This window comes from Cyprinodon variegatus, unplaced genomic scaffold (assembly GCF_000732505.1).
Source record: "Cyprinodon variegatus isolate N-32 unplaced genomic scaffold, C_variegatus-1.0 Scaffold801, whole genome shotgun sequence".
In the NCBI taxonomy this organism is placed as follows: Eukaryota; Metazoa; Chordata; class Actinopteri; order Cyprinodontiformes; family Cyprinodontidae; genus Cyprinodon; species Cyprinodon variegatus.
Genome location: NW_015151254.1, coordinates 124,980 through 147,380, shown reverse-complemented (window position 1 = coordinate 147,380; position 22,401 = coordinate 124,980). Strand labels below are relative to the sequence as shown.

Sequence of the window (22,401 nt, the reverse complement as noted above, 5' to 3'; positions counted from 1 at the left end):
ACATGTAAAGTGCTATTAAAGCCTTTTTAAAACAATAGATTTATGCTAGAATGAATATAGAAAATACAAACATTGCTGGCGATATGTCTGCCCTGCTTGGCATGGAGAATAGGAATAGCATCAGACTTCATGTCATATCCCTTGGCAATATCTTCCAGCCATTGCTGCCTGTATCGATTCTGTAAACAGAAAAAGTGTCACAAAGATGTACAAACAGCATTCTGTTAACCCTGTGGCGTTACTTTGGGTGCGCTAACCTCGCTGATGGTTTGGGCGTTGAATTTAGCCTGGAGGAACTCCGGGCTGTCGGCTGGCAGATGATAGGTGTGCATGAATTTTTCCCCAGATGCCTTGTATGCAATCTACAGGGAGGAAAATAAAGGGTTTGTTTAAAGCTATTTTGGTCAAGTTCTGAAAGAACTGACATAAGAAATAAATAGCTCATACTTTGTCCATTTGCTTTGTGTTGGCCAGAGCCAGAGACATGTTCATGTCGTCAGTCTGGCTGGTGTACTTCAAGGAGCTTGGATGCTGGCGGTAGCCTCTGTCATCTAAGGCAGCTCTGGCACTCCTGGCTTTCTCAACATCTAAAGAACCGATGGGTATCCAGCCTGTACCTTTGACATAGTTGTTGTATTCTGATTTGTAGACATTCTGCAAAGGAAAACAAACAAGAAAAATCAGAGGTCTTATGTCCCTCTAACCACAGGATGTAACGTCATATTGAAGAGTAACATACGTCACTCTGAATCTCCATCATGTTACGGCACAGCTGCAGGTGCATGTTGTCGGGGAGAAGGAGGAAGCTGTGAGGGACTTTCCTGTATCCAGCCATGGTCTGAACGGTAGAGGCCTGCTTTGCATGAATCACGCTCAGCATGTCCACTGGGGTGTGGTACTTCAGCTTGGACTTGTGGTAGTCCTTCTTGTAGTTCTTTTCACTCTGCATCTTGGCCACTTGCATGTAATGCACCAGCAGAGGGTCGTCATGAAGGCTGCGGAAACCAACATGGTGGCCTCTGGCCTTCTCGTAAGCCAGCTTATATTTATACTAAGAAAATAAATATAGTATCATTAATAAAGTTGTGATGATATCACGAAACACCAGAATATTGAATTATTTGAGGAAAATCAGGAACTTACATTACTGGCAATGTCTCTTGATGATTTGGCAGCTACTATTGGAATGGCGTCTTGCTTCATGTGATGTCCCTTAAGGATGTCTTGGCGATGTGCATAGGTGTAATGGTTCTACATATAAAACACCACAATACATGTTACCATCATAGTAACTATTTTCTTTCTGTTTGTTGAATTGTGGATTCATGAAAACAGGGAAACACTGACCTGGCTAATGTTGACAGCATTGTACCTGGCTTGCATCAGTTCAGGGGTATCAGATGGGAGGTGATAAGTGTGCATGAACTTCTCTCCACTTGCTTTATATTCCTTCTGCAATGAGTTAAACAAAGAGCTTTGGTTATGGATATCTTACAAGACAATTGCAGCTTAAAAAGAAGAGATGAGATTTCCCTCTTCTTACCACGTTCATTATCTTTGCATTGGTTTTAGCCAGCTCCATGTTCATGGAGTCCATGTCGCTGGTGTATTTGAGAGTGGAAGGATGCTGCCTGTATTTTCTCTCATCCAGAGCAGCTGCTGCCGCCTTGGCTTTTTCCACATCCAGGGAACCGATCGGAATCCAGCCTGTTCCTTTTACGGAGGTCTCATAATCCATTTTATAATTGTTCTGCAATAATATGAGAAACCAAAACATTATTTGACTTATTATAAGTTTTGGTAGATTTCACATCAAAAGCATTTCTGTAATCTCGTAAACTTACGTCGCTGGCATTATAGTTCATGGTGCGAGCAAGCTGAAGATTCATTGCATCAGGCAGGAGAAAATAATTGTGATGGTGCTGCTTGTAGCCAGCAAATGTCTGCACTTTTGTGGCATGTTTAGCATGAGCCATGCTCATCATGTCCACTGGGGTGTGGTACTTCAGCTTTGCTTTGTGGTAGTCCTTCTTGTAAAGTTTGTCGCTCTGTATTTTTGCCACATTCATGTAGTGAACCAGTAGAGGATCGTCCTGCAGGCTGCGGAAGCCAACATGGTGGCCTCTTTCCTTCTCATACGCCTTTTTGTACTGGACCTGAGCGTAAAAGCACAAACTGGATTGTAGGAAATTGTGTGTTGCTGGGAAAAAAAGCCAGTATATCAAAAGTATGGTGTATTTAACCACTTTTCAGATGACTTACGTTGCTGGCAGCATGTCTGGCTGCTTTGGCAGCAACAATCGGGATAGCATCCAGCCTCATGTCGTAACCTTTAGCGATCGTCTCCTCCCAAGCGTACTTGTAGAAGTTCTGAAATTTCAAATTGAAACATTAATAAAGGTCAAAGAAACTAGAAGAATAATAAAACAAGCAAGAACATGTTTAAAATGTATAAATTGGTAAACTTTGTGCGCAGTACTGTAAACCATTGAATAATTTTTTTGTAGCTTTGTTGTTAAGGTCAATGTCTGATTATGTTTTGTTTTTTTCCAAATGTGCACAAAACAAAAACACCGATTACAAATTAAGTATGGATTCATCCAGCAGAGTTTTACAACATAAAATTAATTAATTAGATCCCATGAGTGTACATTTTGATATGATGCCAATTAGCAACATTAGGCACCTAAGGAATAACAACACTTTCAATCTTAATGTATTGATTCATTTATTACTTTTTACTTTTTTACTTATGAATTTAGTCAAAACATGATTCTGAACAAGCACTACTTTTTATCGTCTCAGTAACCCAAATTAAGCTATCTGGAGAAAATGGCCTTACTACAGAGGCCTACAGACTGCTGGCTCTTTTTTTTTTTTTTTTTTTTTGCAATAAAAACAATATTAAAAATTGAACGGTGTTAGAAATCGATCTACAACATGTGCTGTTAAAAAAGTCATTGTATTTTCATTAATGAAGTGTTTCATATTTAGCAAAATGCTGCAGAATGACTTTGCTGCACCTTTCCATAATCTGGTTGCTTATCAATAACAAATCAGTGGCAGAAATAATAATAAAAACTATTTTGAAAACCACTGTTTTAATATCATCCACTGTTTTCAATTTAGCAACATTTTTTGAAAAATCACTTATTAGGGTATGAAATAACATTACTTGTTAAAAATTATATATTTTTTCAGTTATCATTAGATGCAATTTAGCTAATTAAAAAAAATGCATTTAATTTACATTATATTCACATAACATATATTAGTATTTCTTATTCATTTCCACTCTTGGCCTGAAGCTAAAAAAGCTTACACAAAAAAAGGCTTGGTTTGCTTCATTTTTATGGATTCTAGGTGTCATGAGTTTTTGTTTGCAGGGTCAACAGTGCAGCCGTGTTTTAAGACTGTTGTCTGATTGGGAAAGGGTCCTGGGTTTGTATGTTCCCCTTTGAGTATGACTCTATTTCTGTGCAGAGAAAGGCATTTAAATGGCTCTAAACAGAGATAGATAGATGTATTTTAATGCGCCACCTTGCTGATGTTGTAGGCATTGCACTTGGCTTGGAGGAACTCTGGAGCATCAGGAGGCAGAGAGTACTTTTGATGGACCTCCTCGAGACCTCTCTTGTAGAAAAGCTGAGGAGCAAAAAGACGTTTAAAAAAACTAAACAAATGTTCCTTTTATTATACATCACAGCATTTCATGGACAGTAGACTCACATCACTCCTCTGAAGCTGATTGACTTTAGCTTGCAGCATTATGGGATGGTCATCTATAGCTGTGAACGGGATGGTGTCCGGGTGCTGCCGGTATTTTCTCTAAACGAAGTAAAGAAAAAGGTGCATTTAATTAAATTCTTTCACAAGGTATCAAATATAAACAGGAAGAGGAGGCAGTTGAAAACACGTACCTCGTCGAGAATCTCAGCTGCTTTCTTTGCCTTTTCTACATCCATGGAGCCATATGGCACCCATGGGGAACCTTTAACATAGTTGTTGTATTCAGCCTTATACTCGTTCTTTGATTAAGGAAACAAAACAGAGATTTAGCTGCATCATAAAGAGACATATCTTACATTATAAATAAAAACAGTTTCTTGTAAAACCTGTCCACTTACATCACTCTGGATGCTGTTGGCTCTCTTGGCCAGGTCCAGCAGCACACTGTCATAAGGCATAAAGTAGTTGGGGCTGATCTTCCTGTAGCCGGCCATGCTGGAAATTGCTTGGGACTTCTTGGCCAAAGTGACAGACATCATATCTAGTGGCGTATGGTACTTGGTCTTGATTTTTTCATAGTCCTTTTTATATTCACGCTGTGAATAAATTGTGGATTTTGTTTAAGTATGATTTCTTTTTTCATTAGAATCAGTTTTAGCTTATTGCTTTTAAATGAATGACTTACATCACTCTGGATTTTGGCCACATGAACCGAGTGCAAGATCTTGGGGTCGTCATTAATAGAAAGGGCTCCGATCATCTGTCCCCTGTTCTTTTCATACTCCTTTTTGTACTTAACCTGAAAGGGGAACAAATAAGTGTTAAAAAGAGAATGATAATACATAAAGATATAATTTTAAAATGGAAAAATACAGATAAAAAATTGCAGAAACTGATAGGGGTTAATGCTGTAGCGTACTTACGTCACTGGCAATGTTTGTGTGAGCACGGGCAGCAAGGATTGGGATGGCGTCACCCTTAATTTCAAACTTCTTTGCTTTAGTTTTCTCCCAGTCATATTTATAACAACTCTGCAAGGACAATATACATTCATTCATGAAACTAAATAATTAACCACTGTAAAAAGTGATTCAGTTGTAGAGGTGTGTAGGATTTACTTACGTCACTCAGGTTAAAGGCATTGACTCTGGACTGGATGAAGAAGGGATAATCTGGGGGCAGATTACACTTAAACTTTGTCTCTTCAAACTTTGCCTTGTAGTTTAGCTGCAAGAGAAAAATGTATAAATTAAAACCCAACCTACACTCCTCTGGTTATAAAAAGCATAATTTAATTCTCCCACCATTGGAGGGCAGTAAAGCACTGGACACAGATTGTCAAACTCTTCCTTACCAAGGCCTCCTATCTGATGACAGAGCCAATGCTTGTTTCTATTTATACTGCTGAGAAATGGCTCTCTAGTTTCCATGGAGCCCATAGAAAGACATCTGGGCTACATGGAAGACTGCATACAGTTAACGGTGATCCACATTAATAGGAGAGTTGGATCTAAGGCTCTAGTTGATGATATTTTAAGATATTTAATCAAACATTTAACCATAAATAAACAAAGCATCTTACAGATACATCTCAGTTCATTAGATATGGGCTTCAGCTGAGTGTGTCAGTCCCATTAAAACTCCCTCTGAAAAAAGCTAACCTTTACATCTTAAGTCATTTTTTCTTAAAATACATTTTTTTTTCTTGAATGGAATAAGACAATTTACATTTATAATAACAAAAAACAACTGCAGTCTTTTATGCACTGCAAAAAATATAAATCTAACTAAGTCATTTTTTTTTAATTGAGGGGGAAAGGGGGAAACTTTGCCAATGAAACAAGACAATTTAGATTTAAAATAAAAAACAAAACAAAACATTGCATTGCCTCATATTATCTAATTATTTTATTTTAAGAGTAAAAATACTCATTCAATTGGCAAATTATCTTATTTACCTGCTTAAATTAAGGATAAATACATTTGATTTAACAAATTTTTCTCTTCTTTAGAACGTTTTGCAGTGACATACTCCACATTAATCCCAGATTTCTTGGAAAAAATCGAAATCTAGATACGTAAGTTATGTTTGTTTTGTTAAAATAAGTTAATTTTTCTTGAATTGAGAAGGTAAAAATAGACATTTTGCCAATGGAACCAGACAATTTACATTAAAAATAAGAAAAAAAACAATTTCATTGTCTTATTTCCAGTGCATATTATCTAGTTATCTTATTTAAAGAGTAAAAATACTTTATTCCATTGGCAAACTATGTCATTTACCTACTCAAATTAAGGATAAATACACTTAATTTAAGAAATTTTTACTTATTTCTAGATCGCTTTTCCAGTGTAATATTCTAATCTAAGAAATTAAATATGTTTTCATTAACACTAAGTAGAAAGGGAACATAATCAAAAGAAAGGCTTGGAAGATGGGGAAAAATAATCTATCTAATGTGCTTTGTACTGTATTTTATTTGCATTACAATTTTGTGAAGCAGTTTGTGACCTCTATGTCTGTGAAAGGAATATATATAAACATTACTTACTTACTTTACTCTTTCTAATAACACTGTAGTTTACTGAGATACTAACATGAAAGAAAAGAGATTAGGGCAGTTCACAATAAAAAAATCAGTCTATGAACCAAATATTAGGTCAGTTATATTAAAAAGATTGTAAAGCGTTTTAATACAATCTCAGTGGGAGTACAGGTACGTATGTAACCCTTTCTTTATAACAGAGAAATTTATTCAGCATCACCAAAATTAACATGAATTTAATCCCCATATGAATGCATGTTTAACTGGCTCTGTTCTGATGGCAGTAAATAAACTGTAATGTGCAGAATGATCCAACATGATGCATACATCACTTAGCTGCTTGGCGTTGATGGCTGCTTGGACGAGGACTGGCGAATCCACGACTTGTGTAAACTTCACTGTGTCTGGATGTTGACGGTAAACTTTCTGTAAACCACCAAATAAAAACACAATGTGTCACAAATACAACTATGTAGACCAGAGCGTCATCCAGAGCTCTGATGCACTTCACTGGACAATAACTATTACTTACATCACTGCACTGCTGAAGCTTCTTCACAGCCTCGTATTCAGGTGTAATAGTTTGAGGAAAGAAGCATCTCGTCTTTATGTCTTCATAATCCGCTTTATATGTATGCTGGGGGGAAAATGTGCAGTTTAGAGCTATTTTCTGTGAATGAATTAAAGAAATAATAATTTTAAGAAACCTGAACAGAACAACTGTTCATATACGCACCTCACTCTTCATTTCCTCAACTTTCTGGCAGTGAAGCATATAGAGGTCTTCATAGCTGCCAATGTAGTGACCCTTTACCTCATTTTCATACTTCTCCTTGTAATGTGCCTAAAATATTCCAGGAGTTAGAGCAGCATGTCATAGAGAAACAGGCATTTAAAGTAAAAGTGTAGTGTCTGAGATCCTGACTGAATCTTACGTCAGAGAACTTTTTGAGCACAGAGTCCATCTGGAACTTTGGTGTGTCGCAGTAGTTGATGCTGAAACCTCTGGATTTCTCATAGCTGGCCTTATATACTTTCTGTAAAGGAAACAGCAAAAAAATAACCAGATATTTGGATTTGTGAATTCTTTAATTCATATTTTTTTTTAAATTGGACAGTATTAAAAAACAAAACCAAAGTAAAGGAAGAGGACGCACGTCACTAAGGATGGTGCCAGCATATCTGAGCTGTCTGAGGAGTGGATTCTCTGTGGCAGGTAGCGTATTGTAATCACACTGGTCTTTTGACTTTTCATATTCCTTCTTGTATTGGACCTAAAAAAAAGAAAGAGGAACATGCGAGTGAATACAGAGGAACACATGGGTCACTCATTAGCAGATAATGCTGATTAGCAAAACAACCAGCTGCTAAAACCACTTTAAGCACGTAAAAAGCATTAAAAATATTAGTATCCTTCTCCTTCATATTAGAGCCCATTTCAACAGGACTTGAGTTTTCCCCAGCTATCTTTTTTAAAGAGCGATCCCTCCCCAATTTCTTGCTCTGCACTGCCATTCAGCTGGCTGAAAGAGAACTATTGCACTTTTCTTTTTATCACAGGGAAGAGTAATTTGATCCCACGGAAACGTCTTCAGCTGCTTTGTGTAGAAATCATAGCGTTGCTCCTTCGAGCCTAACTAGTTAGAAAGAATCAGATCGTTTACATTATGCTCTATAAAAAATAAAATCTACAATATTATTCCCAAAATATAACAGTGGGTGGTTATTTTATATTTTGGCTCAAGCAAACACTGCAAAAAAAAATTATAATTTAATTTTCTCTTAAAATAAGTGCATTTTGTCTTGAATGGAGGTGGTAAGTGCTTTGCCAATGGAACAAGATGATTTACATTTAAAATAAGAAGAAACAACTGCATTGTCTTATTACAAGCGCATATTATCTAATTATCTTATTTTAAGAGTAAAATAAATTACACTGAAAAAATGATGCAACTGTTTTTGGTATTTACTTAATCATATTTAGTTACTTTAACGCTATTGCTTCATGTTAGCAGGTTTGGACATAAAACAATGGTGTTAAAGTTACCAAATATGATTACATAAATGCCAAAAGAGCTGCATTATTTTATTCAGTGTACTCATTCCATTGGTAAATCACCATTACCTACTAAAATAAAGGCCTGAATTAAGGAATTTTTCCTTATTTCTAGATAGTTTTTCCAGTGCACTGAAAAAAAAATCAATATATAGAGAAGTAATTTTTCTTAAGTTAAGTGCATTGTAGTAAAAGAGACATTTTACCAATGGAAAAAGACAATTTACACTTAAAATAAGAAAACACAATTATCTAATCATCTTATTTTAAGAGTAAAAATACCCATTCCATTGGAAAACTACCTCATTTACCTACTCAAATTAAGGGTAAATACATTTATTTTAAGACGTTTCTAGATCGTTTTTACAGTGTGAATGTACAGCAATCCAAATAAAAACATTAAAAGCACCAATAAAATTCTTATCTATTACCACAATAGTTATTGCTTTTCCTGTTTTAAATAAAATGAAGTTAAATCTTGTTTTAAATCTTGCATAAATGCCATGTCATGATAAAGCCATATTTTTACTTAAGGACTAACTGAAGCAGAAAGGGTGCCAAACCGATCATTCTACACTGGAAAAAAATATGGAAATCTAGATAAGTCCTTGTTTCTTAAAATAAGTGCATTTGTTCTTGGATTGACGAGGTAAAAGATACATTTTGCCAATGGAACAAGACAATTTACATCAAAGATAAGAAAAAGCAACTGCAATATCTTGTTTCAGTTGCATGTTATCTAATTATCTTATTTTAAGAGTAAAAATACTAAAAGTTGTTCTTGGATTGAGGAGGTAAAAGACACATTTTGCCAATGGAAAAAGATAATTTACATTTAAAATAAGAAAACCCAATTGCATTATTTTATTTTAAGAGTAAAAATACTTATTCTATTGGCAAACTATCTCATTTACTTACTCAAATTAAGGGTAAATACACTTAATTTAAGACATTTATCTAGATATTTTTTTTCCAGAGTATAAAAAAAGATAGTAATAGAATGAACTAGAAAAAAGGATGTAGAAATGTGTCATATGCTGGTCCTGTGAGGCGCTCTAACTGCAGTGAATCCTTGCAGCGACGTTCATGCAGACTGTCAGGGTTTCTGCATCAAAAGTGACTCACACGGCTTTCTGAGACAAGGCACAACTATCCGTCATGTCTTCCAAATGAAATACGATCTAAAAAAAACAACAACAATGACATACCTTTTTTTAGAGCTTACCTCACTAGCAGCAATACGGGCCTTCTTGCATGAGTCATACACAGGTGTGTCGGTTTGCATGAAGTATATTTGGTCTTTTTTATTCTCATAATCTTGAGTGTATTTTCTCTGTAAATATATGGACACAAAATTAAGTTACAGGGTGTGGATGTATATAAAAAAGGTAATAATATGATAATAACAATACTCACGTCGCTGAGATTATCCATTGCCATCCTGGCAATGGCGATGTCAAAATAAGGCGTCTCACACCACTGACCCCTAACGTTTTTATTGTAGTCTTCCTTGTATTTAAGCTGTGGAGGGAAACAAAGAATTGGTTTTAATAGAGTTGGGATTTATTGTTTCTATATTCTTATGGATAAATAATAGTAACACTTCAGGATGCTCAATAAAAACGAAAGGAATCCCAAGAATGTGAGTCATTTGGACCTATTGTTAGCCTGTCTCTTGCAGCTCGGTAAAGACAGTAACGTTTAAAGAGCAGCTGGTCAGTTATTCTGAGCTGCAGCTCAGGGTTGGATTATATCTGTTTACAATGTTTCTATAACTGCACATAGCTACAGGCATATTCTAAGCTTTTATCCAATTGAGTGAATTTTGTTCACAAATTAGACATTTTCTGATGTGAAATGTGAAAAAAAAAATGCCATCCAGAAATGAAACTTGAAAAAAATGGTTTTAAGAGCAATTTTGCTGTTTTCTAAAATTGTATTTTTTTAAATTATTCTTCATGTGCTAATTTTTAACATTTAAATTCCTTTTTTTATTGCTCTTTTCTAAATTCTAAAAGTTTTACGAATGAATTTTTTTTAAACTGTGTTTTCCAGGTCACATTCTCTTCCCTTCTGGGGGCGGCTTTCCTCTGGAGTGAGGAGCAAAGATTCTATTGGTCTGCATGCGGGTTAGCAGCAACATTTTAATTGGCTCTCCTTTAACATATAGAGTAGCTGATCTGTAAAACACATTTTGAAACGAAAAAAACAAATCTGAGAACTCAATAAAAAATAAAGACAAGTTTTGAAAACATGAAACTATAAATCAGCAAAAATAAAATTGAAAAAGAAAAAACAATTTGAAAAATGAACTGTTTATAAATGAAGTCACCCATCCCTCAGTGAGGTCTAGGAGCACAAGATCTATATCCAGCCATTCAGCACAGATCCTGCTACATGGCTGCACATCTGATTTTGTCATTTGACCAATTAGATAAGCCCTTGAAAGATATATTACCTACTGTAATTTAAGTTGGAAAAAAAAAGTTAACAAGTCAAGAAAAAAGGTAAAAAGCTAATTAAAAAGTTAAAAAAACAAACTCAAAATGTTAATAATCCTAGTTATGAATTATATTATATGTAAGTGCAAGTATTAGCATTAATGCCTCTACAGCCCAAAAAAAATGTTTATTTCACTCTCAGTGTTTATCATGAATTTCTTATAGAAGCCCTTTTGTTATTTTTCAGGAAAGTTGGCATTTGTTGTTATTACTTTGACATTATGTTTATTACACTATTATTGACATTATTTTTGCCATCAAAATATATATATCTTTTTAATCTTACAAAGATAATAATAATAATAAGCTTTTGAAAATTTCATTTCTGGATTAAAACATTTCAAATGTACATTTGCAAAAAAATTTTCTCTGCAAAAAATAAGGGTGCACATTTCACTCCATAGTCTGTTTATATCGGTTATAGTATCAGGTGTAAGTTACTGTCCAACTTTTACTCTTCTACTGGATTGAGCTTTAATAAATGTTTTAATTAACTCATCAAAGCTCTTTAAAAACATAAAACTATTATCGTACAAAGCACAAAGCCAAAAATTTTAAATAGAATTGAAAAGGAGCTTTGGATAACGTATATAGTTAAAGAAACTCAATAGTACTTCTGGCTTCATTAACATTTACTTGATATATCAATATTGAATATACTTGGATGGAGTTCTGCTTACATCGCTGCGCTGATCGGCAACTCTCCTGGCAAGCTCCATCTCAGGAGGATCCGCCAAGGACGTGTACTTGGCTTTGCGCTCATCGTGTCCCTTCTTATATTTAACCTGTGGAGGCAAATTCATTTATTTCATTTTTCAAAGGTTTGAAATTAGCCTTTTTTTTTACCATTTGCATAAAAGTCAAATACAATAATAGAAATAACAGGGAACCATGATAAATTCACCTTCAATAATGCTCCTTAGCATTATAAAGATGCTTTGTTGATCATATATAAATTTTTTGTATGAAAAAAAATACTATAAATCTTTACATAAAAGAAATAAAACTACTACCAATAATATTCATCTTAACTTTTAAATCTTATTACATCCATACTATAATCTTTAACATCTTTTAACTACAGATATAGAGCAGACCTCTATATAGCTTTCAGTGGTAATGATGAAAACTCACTATTACATTTCCTCGACCATCACTAACTATCAGTAGATAGGTGGGGTTCAGCCTTTTGCATTGATTTTTTTCTATTTTGTCTATTTTTTTATTCAACATTCGCTCAGCATTAAGCCTTTAATGCCTAAACCATAAAATAATTACCAGAAAATGACATTTATTTGAAACTAGAATCTTCATTAAAGATTCTGATAAATGGAAAAAATAGTAATCAAAAATATAAATTTTAATTCACATAATTTGTGATACACAAGGAATTTACATGCATCTTATTCTGCATTTCCTGCTCACTACACCTATCTAAATCTTTAACAGCTCCCAGCACATTAGGAAGTTTTTAATTGTGTTTCCATTTATTCCTTTTTGGTATCCAGCTTACATCACTGAGGACTTCCTGAGCCTTAGCTACCCTTCGCAACTCAGGGCTGTCACTGTAGGGGTAGTACAGGATCTTCTCCTCGTCCCAGGCTTCTGTGTAAAGTTTCTGCAAACAAATTATTTATTTCATCATTTTTTTCATTCATAAACAGAATTCCTTTAATTTTTTAATTAATATATAGATTGAAAGGCTCATTGGACTTACCTTGCTATAGTTAGCAGCATTCTTCACAGCCAGAACCAGCTCAGGAGCATCGGGAGGCAGCAGGTACCTGTCCTTAGTCTCATCCCACTTCTGTCTGTACAGAACCTAAAGGAAAATAGTGCATTGAAATATAAAAGTCAGTCCTGCTTATTTTTTTTTTTTTTTTTAGAATTGGTTAGTAGAGGATATTTACCTTGCTGACCAGCTCTGACACATGCTTGACGTGGACAACCTCCCTGGCATCACCACCGTACAAGCTGGTTGTCCGAGCCTTGTTTCCCTCCATTCGGTATTTCACCTGTTAGCAACAGATTGGTTCGTTTTTATAGTGTAAATTAGAGACAGAAATCTTCTGTTCAAATGACTCTTAAGCTTTTAGTATCTTAAATCTCCACAGCCATCTGTAATACCTCACTCAGCTGCTCCTGGGCCTTCCTGATACGGATCAGTTCAGGGGTGTCAGTGGACAGAGCGGGAGGCGTCCCTCTGGACAAGTCATAAGCTTGGCGGTATTTATTCTGTCAGAGATACAGTATTAAGAAAATTATTCCATTTCAAAGACAAATAAAAAAATATATATACAAAAGTACTGAAATATAATGTAATATAATGGACTGTTTTATCTAAATTACAGAAATGATTTAGATTGATTTAAAATTGAGATCATACTACTGCAGGAAGTTCACTTTAGTTTACTTTCAAAAATGCATGTTTTCTTTTGTTTATAATTTAATAGTTCATTCATAACTAAGAGCTTTAAATGAACATTATTCAATTCATAATATTTAACATGATTTTTTATTTTTGGGAAAAAAAACACAAAATGAAATGTGAACATTTATTTCATGTGAAAACTTTTTTCGTTTTGTTTTTAATTTAATTGACTCAGTCATAACTAAGAGCTTTGAATTCAGATTATATACAGAATTTTTATTTTTTGTAAAAACAAAACAGAAAGAAATGTGAAACCTAAAAGTAGAGGGAATATAGAAATTTGGTAACTTATTATTATTATTTAAATAATGTTTTAAATCATCTATAAACTGAAATTTGTTTACTGTAAAAACAAAACTTCTAAACTTGAAACAGGACAAATTGTGAAATAATGTTTTGCTCTACTTAATTGGACCTTACATCTGATTTAAAAATAAAAATAAAAATTTGAAAGACAAGTTAAAAAAAAAAAAAAATACCAAAAGAAATACTTTACAAGTAATTATAAGTCATGAGTGCCTTACATTGCTGAAAAGCTCCAGCATCTTCTGACTGTGGGCCAGATATGGAGTCATGAACTTGGAAGTATCCACTTTCACCTTCTTTCTGACTTTCCTGGTGGGCAAGCCAGACTGTACATAGAAAAAGCAACAGAAAAAAGTTAGGCTATCTTTTATTCATTACAAGGCAAAAAACTATATCTAAATAAGGTATTTCTTCCTAAAATAAGTGCATTTTTGCTTGAATTGAGGAGGACAGTGAGAAACTTTGCCAATGGAACAAAATAATTTACATTTAAAATAAGAAAAAACAAGTGCATTTTCTTATTTCAAGTCTTATTTTAAGACTTCCATTGCAAGTGCTCTTATTTACCTGCTCAGATTCTGCATAATAATATTTATTACTTAGTTCTAGATTGTTTTTTGCATTGTACGGATTTGTTACAGATTTATCAATCATAGCAAAAATAACAGCCAGGAAAGCAGAAAAGATTTTCTAAAGCAAATGAAATAAAACATGATGCACTGAGGGAGGCCAGTATCCTTCTGAACTAACAAACTGGAGTTTATCCTTTACCCTACTTATTTACCTTCAGCACAAAAAGTAATTCTAGCCAACAGTTATTAAATTCATTCAACATGAATGCCTGCATTAATATGATGAAAGTACACTGAAAAAAATCGAAATCTAGATAAGTCATTATTTCTTAACATACGTGCATTTGTTCTTGGATTGAGGATGTAAAAGACACATTTTGCCAATGGAAAAATAAATTTTACATTTAAAATAAGAAAACAAAATTGCATTGTCTCATTTCAAGAGCATCTTATCTAGTTATCTTATTTTAAGAGTAAAAACACTCATTCCATTGGCAAACTATCTCATTTACCTACTCAAATTAAGGGTAAATACACTTAATTTATAACTTTTCCGCTTATTTGTAGATCCTTTTTCCAGTGTAGATGTAAATGGAGATGAAGGGTGTTAAAACAATGTGGGAACACAGTGAAAATTACCATGGCTGTGCATTTTGAGTGAACTATAGCATTAGCATTAAAAGTGATAAAATCCCCCAAAAATGTAGGAATATCATTTGTTTTCTACCAATTTATACAAACCCAAAGAGACAAAAAAGCCCAACATGATTAAAAAAACTAAACAATTAAGTGATCAGCATACAGAGGTACAGGTGGAGTGGCAGCCTGGTGGTTAGGGCATAGAGCTTGGAATCCAGAGGTTGTGAGTTCAAACCCCACTGCCACTCAGGCTCTCTGAGAAAGGCCTTAACCCCCACACTGCTCCCCGGGTGCCACACAATGACAGCCCACTGCTCCCAAAGGGGATGGGTTAAATGCAGAGGTAAACTTCACCAATGTGAGATCAATAAATTTTGATTATTTTTTGAAAATAAACTGACAAAAATAAAAACACTTAAGTCTAATAGTTAGCAAGAATGTCACTGATTCCACCTATTTTAGATTCTCTTTCCCTCATGCTATTGCCATGGGAGTTATGCTACATTTACCCAGAATGCAATTTGAGCACCACAGAATTGTCTTCTGCTTTATGTTTAATGCTTGTTTACATTAAGGTCAGATGCCCCTCCAGATCATCACAGATGCCAAGAATCTTACTCCATTTCCACCATGCCATCCCCCTTCTTAAATCACCATCCTGAATTACTGAATGTGTAAAATTTCTACCATATAATAACAGTAATGGCAATAATGTTGCCCTTTCAACAATTGGCAGGCTGTGGGCTTACGAGCAGCCTCAGCAAAATAAATAAAATGACTATGAAGCTGATCCCAGTAGGACATTTTTCCTCTGCATTTGTCATTACAGTAGCAGCCATTTAAAATGTCCCTTCCCAGTCAAAAGCCACCCAAATGGCAGCAAAATCCCCTCCAACTTCCAGCCACTGGCCTTCTCCTGGTCGTGCATATTTTTTTTACTCTGACTCCACCCTTTCACTGAATTACAGGGTCTGACCAGGAGATAATGCTTCTCTTTAGATTTTAATTTCCACAAATCATGACAGAAAGAATATTTTAGATGTTTAAAAAGGAATTTTAGGGGACTAGCCAAGGATCAGCCAAGGGCCCATCAAGGAAAGTGTGGAAATTTTAAATGGTTACTACTGTAAGTATGTTGGGGCAGTGATAGCCATGCCAGTTCTACTGTAAGGTGCCTTGGTCAAGATCCATGACCAGCGTACCTGACATGTAACAACCATAGCATGCATTTTGCTTTAGGTTAATAGACTATATTAATTAGGCTATGTATGCTCCCAAAAAGAAAAAAAAAAACACCATCCCACTTTTTTTCTTTTTACAACTAGACTACTGAGTTTTACTGGTTTCAAAACCTTGTCTCTGTGTGGACAGGGCCTAAATATTAGCAAAACTTCAAGGTAGCTACCAAGCTCCCAGAACGCATGATGATGTTTGAGGACATTTACTATTATTCAGTGTGGCTATCAAAACAACTTAAAATAAACAACTTAAAACATCCCTCACAATGTTGTGATCTCAGGTGAGGATATCTAAAAACATAAGTCCTCGCTCAGAGTCGGTTTTCATCATTCCAGCTGATTCAAGATCTGCATATTGACAAGTTTTGGTAAACATTTGCACTCTTTTAGTGATTTTGTGACTTTAATTAAAATGTCATATGTTTGCATGTCTCTTTGTTATGTTAAATGGTATTAACGATCTAGAAATAAGTAAAACTGTCTTAAATTAGGTGTATTTACCCTTAATTTGAGTAGGTAAATGAGATAGTTTGCCAATGGAATCAGTATTTTTACACTTAAAATAAGATAATTAAATAATATGCACTTGAAATAAGACAATGCAGTTGAGTTTTCTTATTTTATGTGTAAATGCCTGGTTCCATTGGTAAAATTACTCTTTTACCTCCTCAATCCAAGAACAAATGCACCTATTTTAAGAAAAAATTACTTAAATAGATTTTTTTCCCAGTGTAAAGCACAAAAAAGTATTTTGTTTAAGGTTTAACAAGGTGTACTAAAAAATAAGTAGAAAGCTCTATATGAATGGTTTATGAAGCTGTTTAATTACCGTACAAGTGAATCAAAACTTCATCAATAAACAAAAAAAATACTCTTTCTCTAAGGCTTAAAGCTTTACAAGTGGTTTTTACAAGTTACATACAAACCATGCAAGGTTAGACAAAGCATGCATTAACTTTGGATAGAACATTTTCAGTCATTCAGGCATGCAGGGAAGATCGTCCTGCCCTGCTTGAACTGCTGTCCCTTGGGAGGAGGTGTTTTACCTGAGAGGACTGAGTATGATGCTCAGAGAACGTCGTGGTTGTAATCTGCTCGACATATTACAAAATATGGAAGAAATTTGGCGGTTTTCAGAAAAGTAATAGGAGAAACAGCATGAGGACTGAGGGTGATTTTTCCCACAGCTCTGGTATTTAACTGCTAATGCCTCTAGCTTTTTTTTTTTTAATTAATTCATTTATATGTTATGTAAGATACATCTGTCTACAGAAGAGCACATTTTCAAATCATATCGTTTTTTTTGTTTCTTTTTGCATTCTGTAAAACAGCCTTCTACCGACTGGAAATGCTGTAGACGGGTGAAAAAGCCCAGCTACAAATAAACAATGATGTCACTGCGACAGCAGGTGACCTGAGCTCCTCTATTAAACAGAGGATCAAATGCATTATTATTATCTGTCATTTGAGCCATGCTGCTCACAATCTTTTATCCTTGCAATAAATTTAGACGCACCAGATGAGAAAATTTCTATTTCTTATTTCACACGTTGTTGCTTTGTTTGATCAGTTGCTACAGCAGTAGTATGACTCTGTAGAATCTGAATAAAGGACTTTAATGGACTGTTTTATCTTAAATACAGAAGCGATTTAGAATTATCTCAAACTGAGATCATACTACTGCAGGAAGTTCACTTTGGTGTTTTCAAAAAGGAACGTTTCCTTTTGCTTTTTATTTAATTGACTCATTCATAACTAAGAGTTTTGAATGAAGATTATGCAAAATATGTAACATGATTTTTATTTTTGGAAGAAAAATGAAAAGAAATGTAAAAATTTAAACTAGAGAAATATGGTTGGCTATAAACATTTGGGAACTTATTATTTAAATAATGTTTCAAATGATCTAGAAACTAAAAAGTGTTTATTGTAAGAGCAAAATGTAACTCTAAAAAATATTATTCTGAGCTAGAAATTAGACAAATTGTGAAATAATTTTTTGCCACACTTAACTGGACCTTACACCTCATTTAAAAAATCAAACAAACAAAAAAACTAAGTATAAGGGATGCGCAATATTGGAATGTCAATAATAATTTTCAATAATTTTTGCTAAAATCATTTTTTCCTCTTCTGTTATTAAAAATAACTGTTCAGCTACATAGCTCTGAAACTTTTCAAAAACATCAGCATCTCTCCTGCTGCAGACTCTTGCACCGGTTCGGCCCCAGAAACCTAATTATCACATAATTTGTCACAAAGACTGTGCCTCATATCTGTTTAGTTTTAAAGCTAATATCGGCTGATATAGATAATGTGTACATAATATCCTGCATCCCTACTAAGTAAGCATCCATCCTCCTCCAAAACAGGTCCAAACATTATAAAAAACGACATATAAAAAAAGTTTGAGAAGGTGCAGACTTCTTAACGTTAAGGATCTCATGTAACCCAAATGAAAACTACTTTTTTAGAGTATTCAGTTTTACCTTTTCATCTTTAGTTCTAATATTTTATTTTCAGCTAAATAAAATCCTGAAAATTTAACCTACAGCTGGATGAGATAACCAGAGCAGAGAGAAAGAACATCTCAGTCATTTAGATCAACACTTGCAAAAGACCTTAATATCCAAATCTATCAGACAGGAGAGAACCATAGGTGGAGACCAACTCCATATCCCTACAACACAATGTGCACTAACTGTTATTCATCACCTACAGTGTTTTTTTATATGACCCCCTCTACCAAGGCAACTTTCATAACTAAGGTTAGCATGTAGAGAATATATTGGGGCATGATTTACAGCGCAGCTCGTCTCATTTTCAAGCCCTCACACTCTCCCCCTTTACGTCTGCGTCCGTCTATGTGCTGGAGAAGTCTAATTCTAAATTTGTCTAAATGCCACTTAGAGATCTCTGAGCTGCATTTTTTTTTTTTTAGGTCAAAGAAGTTTCTTGATGGAAATAAAATAAAAATAAAAAATCTTTAAAAAAAATCAAATAACAGATATAGCATTTCAATAAAGGAATTATTCATATTTAATATGCATAAAATTGTTGCTATATAGTGTTTAAACATTGAATTACTTCTAAAATACCAAGATAGAGTATTTTCTAAATAAACTTATGTTTCTCCCCATTCTGTAGATCGGATAGCAGGCCATTCTGGATCTTATGCACAAAAATGCTTTTTTTTTCTCCATAGCATCGATGAAAGTACTAGTGAAATCAGAGCGTATTAATTTCGCACCTATCCATGTGTCTCACCTCCCAAATGATTTGCATCTTTGCAGCAAAGATGTCAAATATTTTCCATGATATGTTATATGGGAGTAAAACAACAAAATAAAAAATTTAATTAATAGATTAATGAATAATTGGTGCACATCAACCAACAGAAAACAGCTTAGTTGTTTAGGCTCCCCTATAAGATATCAGCAACATTAAGAATATGGAATACAAGACTAACTTTAACCCCATTTCCAATGGAAATACAGGATTAATAGTTAGCCTTCTGCTTTCACTCCTTCATCAACCGTTGCCAGGGAGACAACAAACAGAGACAATGACACATCAGTAATGAAACATAAAACATCCTGGATTGCAAGTATATGCTTCATTCACATAATGAGGAGGAAAAAAACATCTTAAATGTCACACATGAAGGATTTATATAGACCAAACAAATGTTTCTGTTCTGACATTTCTAAATTATATTTTAAATATATATTTTCCAAATATGACGCTAGAAAAAGGATAAAACACCTAAACTTTAAACCCATTACATGTACGGTTTTGCTCCAAAACGTCTAATAAAAATGGAACTGAGACCCCAAAGATTTCCCTTAGCATCTCAAACTATAAACAAGTTAATCCTGCAAATTTTCCCTATTCTGATGACAATAAAAACTGGAAAAGACGAGTCATGAAATAAGAAATACACTTACCTGCTCCATAAACTCCTCCTCTTCCTCCTCCTCGAATTCCTCATAGTCATCTCCAGTGTCTGCCATTTTGGCAAAATTTAAAAGCTCTGAACGAAACAGAGATTACATTTTCAGCCATTAGCAACAACAGAAGCATCAATTACTCTAAAACATACATGTTCTTTGTCTCCTTTTAAAAACCTTTAAAAAAAAACAGTTTTAATTATCATTGACTGCTTAAACATCCTCCTCTCAGCTTAGTTTTGGGAGTATATGGAGAAACAGCGGTGATACATTTCTACTGTATGTCCTGATAGTAAGGAAGCTTCACTTGCCACTTGCGCCTCAGTCTGATTCCAACTCTGTGATTTGCCACACACCTGAATAAAATAACAAAACGTGTGAAACGTCTCAGTCAGATGTGTTTATCAATGCATACATATTAAAAAAAAGCAGTTTGAGGAGTTAAATCTGCAATACTGAGGTTTTTAAGACCCCCCCCCCCTTAAATGCCACAACACAGCTGAGCGAATGGTGCCTCCTGAAGGTTAGCGACAGCTGCCCCAACAGGGCTTTCTGCTATTTGACATGTAAGCCAATGCCAGGACCTGATTGGCTGACTGAGTTTAGCAAACGGACATGCAATGCCTTCTGAGGCTGCAGGTTATATATAGGGTGGCATATTAACTACCTTTTTTAGCATCTGATTGCTATATCTTGAAATTAACTTAAATTGTATGTGTAAAACTAAGAACATTTGAAAGATTGCTGACACAAAAGGAGAAAATAGACATCAAGTTTTTAAAAGAGATCATAGCGGTGATCACAAAGTGATTTCAGGTAAATCCAAAGCTGGGTCTGATGTTCCTTTAGTCCTTAAGTTCCTGCTTGTTAAATTATTCCTTAAAAATGTAAGAAAGTTTTCTTGCTTCTTAATCCATAGCCGGCTCCTTCCAGATCCAAAAACCAGTAAAAAAAAAGTGGATGTCCAAGCAGATGGAAAGCCATGCAGGTGGTATAAAAACTTTTTTTTTTTTTGGTAGATTTATCCTTTCCTTTGCTTACCAGTTATGTTATGTTTAATGGTCTCCCAAGCCGCCAAAGCCTTCCCAGCCTCCCTCCAGAGAAACGCTGGGCGACAGCACACAGCTGCACTTTCTAGCCAGGTTATCATGTGGCTTACACAACCAATCAGAGGCCTGAACTCTCAGGTTTCAAAATCTAAATATACCGAAGTGATCATTTCAGAAAGGAGCACCTGTCGAGAATAACGCATCAGTGGTACAGTTATGAGGAGGCCAGAGGAGCATTAGCTGTCAAGTCCCAAAAACACAACAGTAAAGCTCTGTGACCTGGTGGGTCATGCAAACTAGGCCAATTTAAACATCTAACATCTTTGTTTTGTTTTTTTTTGTTTTTCAACTAAGACTAAATGTATATCTCTGAGTGGGGAAGGTTAACATCAGAGCCGGCATAGCTGTGTTCTGATGAGGTCGCCCATCAGCTGGCTGCATCCTGTCGATAATCAGGTCAACAAAGTCAGAGTTTTGCACGCTTTTTGGGTTGTAAAATAATGTTATAAATTTTTTTTAAAGTGACATGTAAAAAACAAAATGTATCTGCTGCCCAAATACAGTTCCTTGCAAAAGTACCAGCATTCTTTTTTTTCTAGATTTTATGTGTATTGATGCAAAGTGGATGAAGCAGAAGGAAAAGGATTCATTCCCAGTGCATGATGCTGCCACCACCCTGTTTAAGTGTTTGAAAAGGTTGTGTCAGTGGGGTTAGTTCTACACCACCCCAAGAAATCTACAAGTTGGACATTTTCTGTCCTACTTTTTCTGACCACAGCACCTTGTATTCAGGTTAGCTCATGCTTGGATTGTCTCAAAAATAGCTTTCCTGTTGTCAGTCCTCCACAAAGTCTGGACTTTTTCAGTGGATTAATTCAGATCCAAAGCTACTACAGGCCTATATGTAGTTTCTGATGATCTTTTAGTTCAGTTTGTCAGATCTGGATTCACATCCCCTGTAGCAAAAGTCCAGTAAATGAGTCTGACGTACTCTATGCACTGAAAAAAAGGAAATCTAGACAAGTCGTTTTTTTTTCTTAAAATAAGTTCATTTGTTCTTGAATTGAGGAGGTAAGAGAGACACTTTCCAATGGAATAATAAAATTTACATTTAAAATAAGAATTGCCTTATTTCAAGTGCACATTATCTAATTATCTTATTTTAAAAGTAAAAAATCCAATTCCATTGGTAAATTGTCTTATTTACATACACAAATTAAAGGTAAAGACACTTCATTTAAGAAATGCTGACTCATTGATAGACTGTTTTTGCAGTGGTTTCTCAGTGATGGATTGGACTGTACTCCGTTAGAATTCCCACAACCCGACCCTAGTCTAGAGAGCCATAACATATCCTCTGCCCTGCCTGCTGTATTCCTTGGTC

General features: G+C 34.8%; 1 protein-coding gene across 23 annotated transcripts in view; it reads right to left on the bottom strand.

Annotated features, from left to right (window-relative positions):
- Positions 1-21,079, bottom strand: part of neb (nebulin) — an 85,046-nt gene extending 63,967 nt beyond the window's left edge. For 19 of the 23 annotated variants that reach the window (XM_015396504.1, XM_015396487.1, XM_015396486.1 and 16 more), the window contains exons 1-33: positions 21,010-21,079; positions 20,280-20,324; positions 19,966-20,051; positions 17,065-17,109; positions 13,788-13,895; positions 12,960-13,067; positions 12,743-12,847; positions 12,550-12,654; positions 12,346-12,450; positions 11,513-11,617; positions 9,748-9,852; positions 9,557-9,664; positions 7,433-7,549; positions 7,211-7,312; positions 7,012-7,119; positions 6,808-6,912; positions 6,603-6,701; positions 4,852-4,956; positions 4,653-4,760; positions 4,415-4,528; positions 4,128-4,325; positions 3,921-4,028; positions 3,730-3,828; positions 3,541-3,645; positions 2,263-2,370; positions 1,845-2,156; positions 1,544-1,750; positions 1,348-1,452; positions 1,144-1,251; positions 740-1,051; positions 448-654; positions 258-362; positions 72-179 (exon numbers count right to left, since the gene is read on the bottom strand). In XM_015396504.1, the coding sequence (XP_015251990.1) occupies positions 72-179; positions 258-362; positions 448-654; positions 740-1,051; positions 1,144-1,251; positions 1,348-1,452; positions 1,544-1,750; positions 1,845-2,156; positions 2,263-2,370; positions 3,541-3,645; positions 3,730-3,828; positions 3,921-4,028; positions 4,128-4,325; positions 4,415-4,528; positions 4,653-4,760; positions 4,852-4,956; positions 6,603-6,701; positions 6,808-6,912; positions 7,012-7,119; positions 7,211-7,312; positions 7,433-7,549; positions 9,557-9,664; positions 9,748-9,852; positions 11,513-11,617; positions 12,346-12,450; positions 12,550-12,654; positions 12,743-12,847; positions 12,960-13,067; positions 13,788-13,895; positions 17,065-17,109; positions 19,966-20,031 (3,900 nt within the window). In that variant the 5' untranslated portion in view covers positions 20,032-20,051; positions 20,280-20,324; positions 21,010-21,079. Of the gene's footprint in view, positions 1-71; positions 180-257; positions 363-447; positions 655-739; positions 1,052-1,143; positions 1,252-1,347; positions 1,453-1,543; positions 1,751-1,844; positions 2,157-2,262; positions 2,371-3,540; positions 3,646-3,729; positions 3,829-3,920; positions 4,029-4,127; positions 4,326-4,414; positions 4,529-4,652; positions 4,761-4,851; positions 4,957-6,602; positions 6,702-6,807; positions 6,913-7,011; positions 7,120-7,210; positions 7,313-7,432; positions 7,550-9,556; positions 9,665-9,747; positions 9,853-11,512; positions 11,618-12,345; positions 12,451-12,549; positions 12,655-12,742; positions 12,848-12,959; positions 13,068-13,787; positions 13,896-17,064; positions 17,110-19,965; positions 20,052-20,279; positions 20,325-21,009 lie in introns of those variants that run through there. The other 4 variants (XM_015396489.1, XM_015396490.1, XM_015396507.1 and 1 more) reach the window with 4 other exon arrangements.
- Between the last annotated feature and the right edge of the window lie 1,322 nt (positions 21,080-22,401).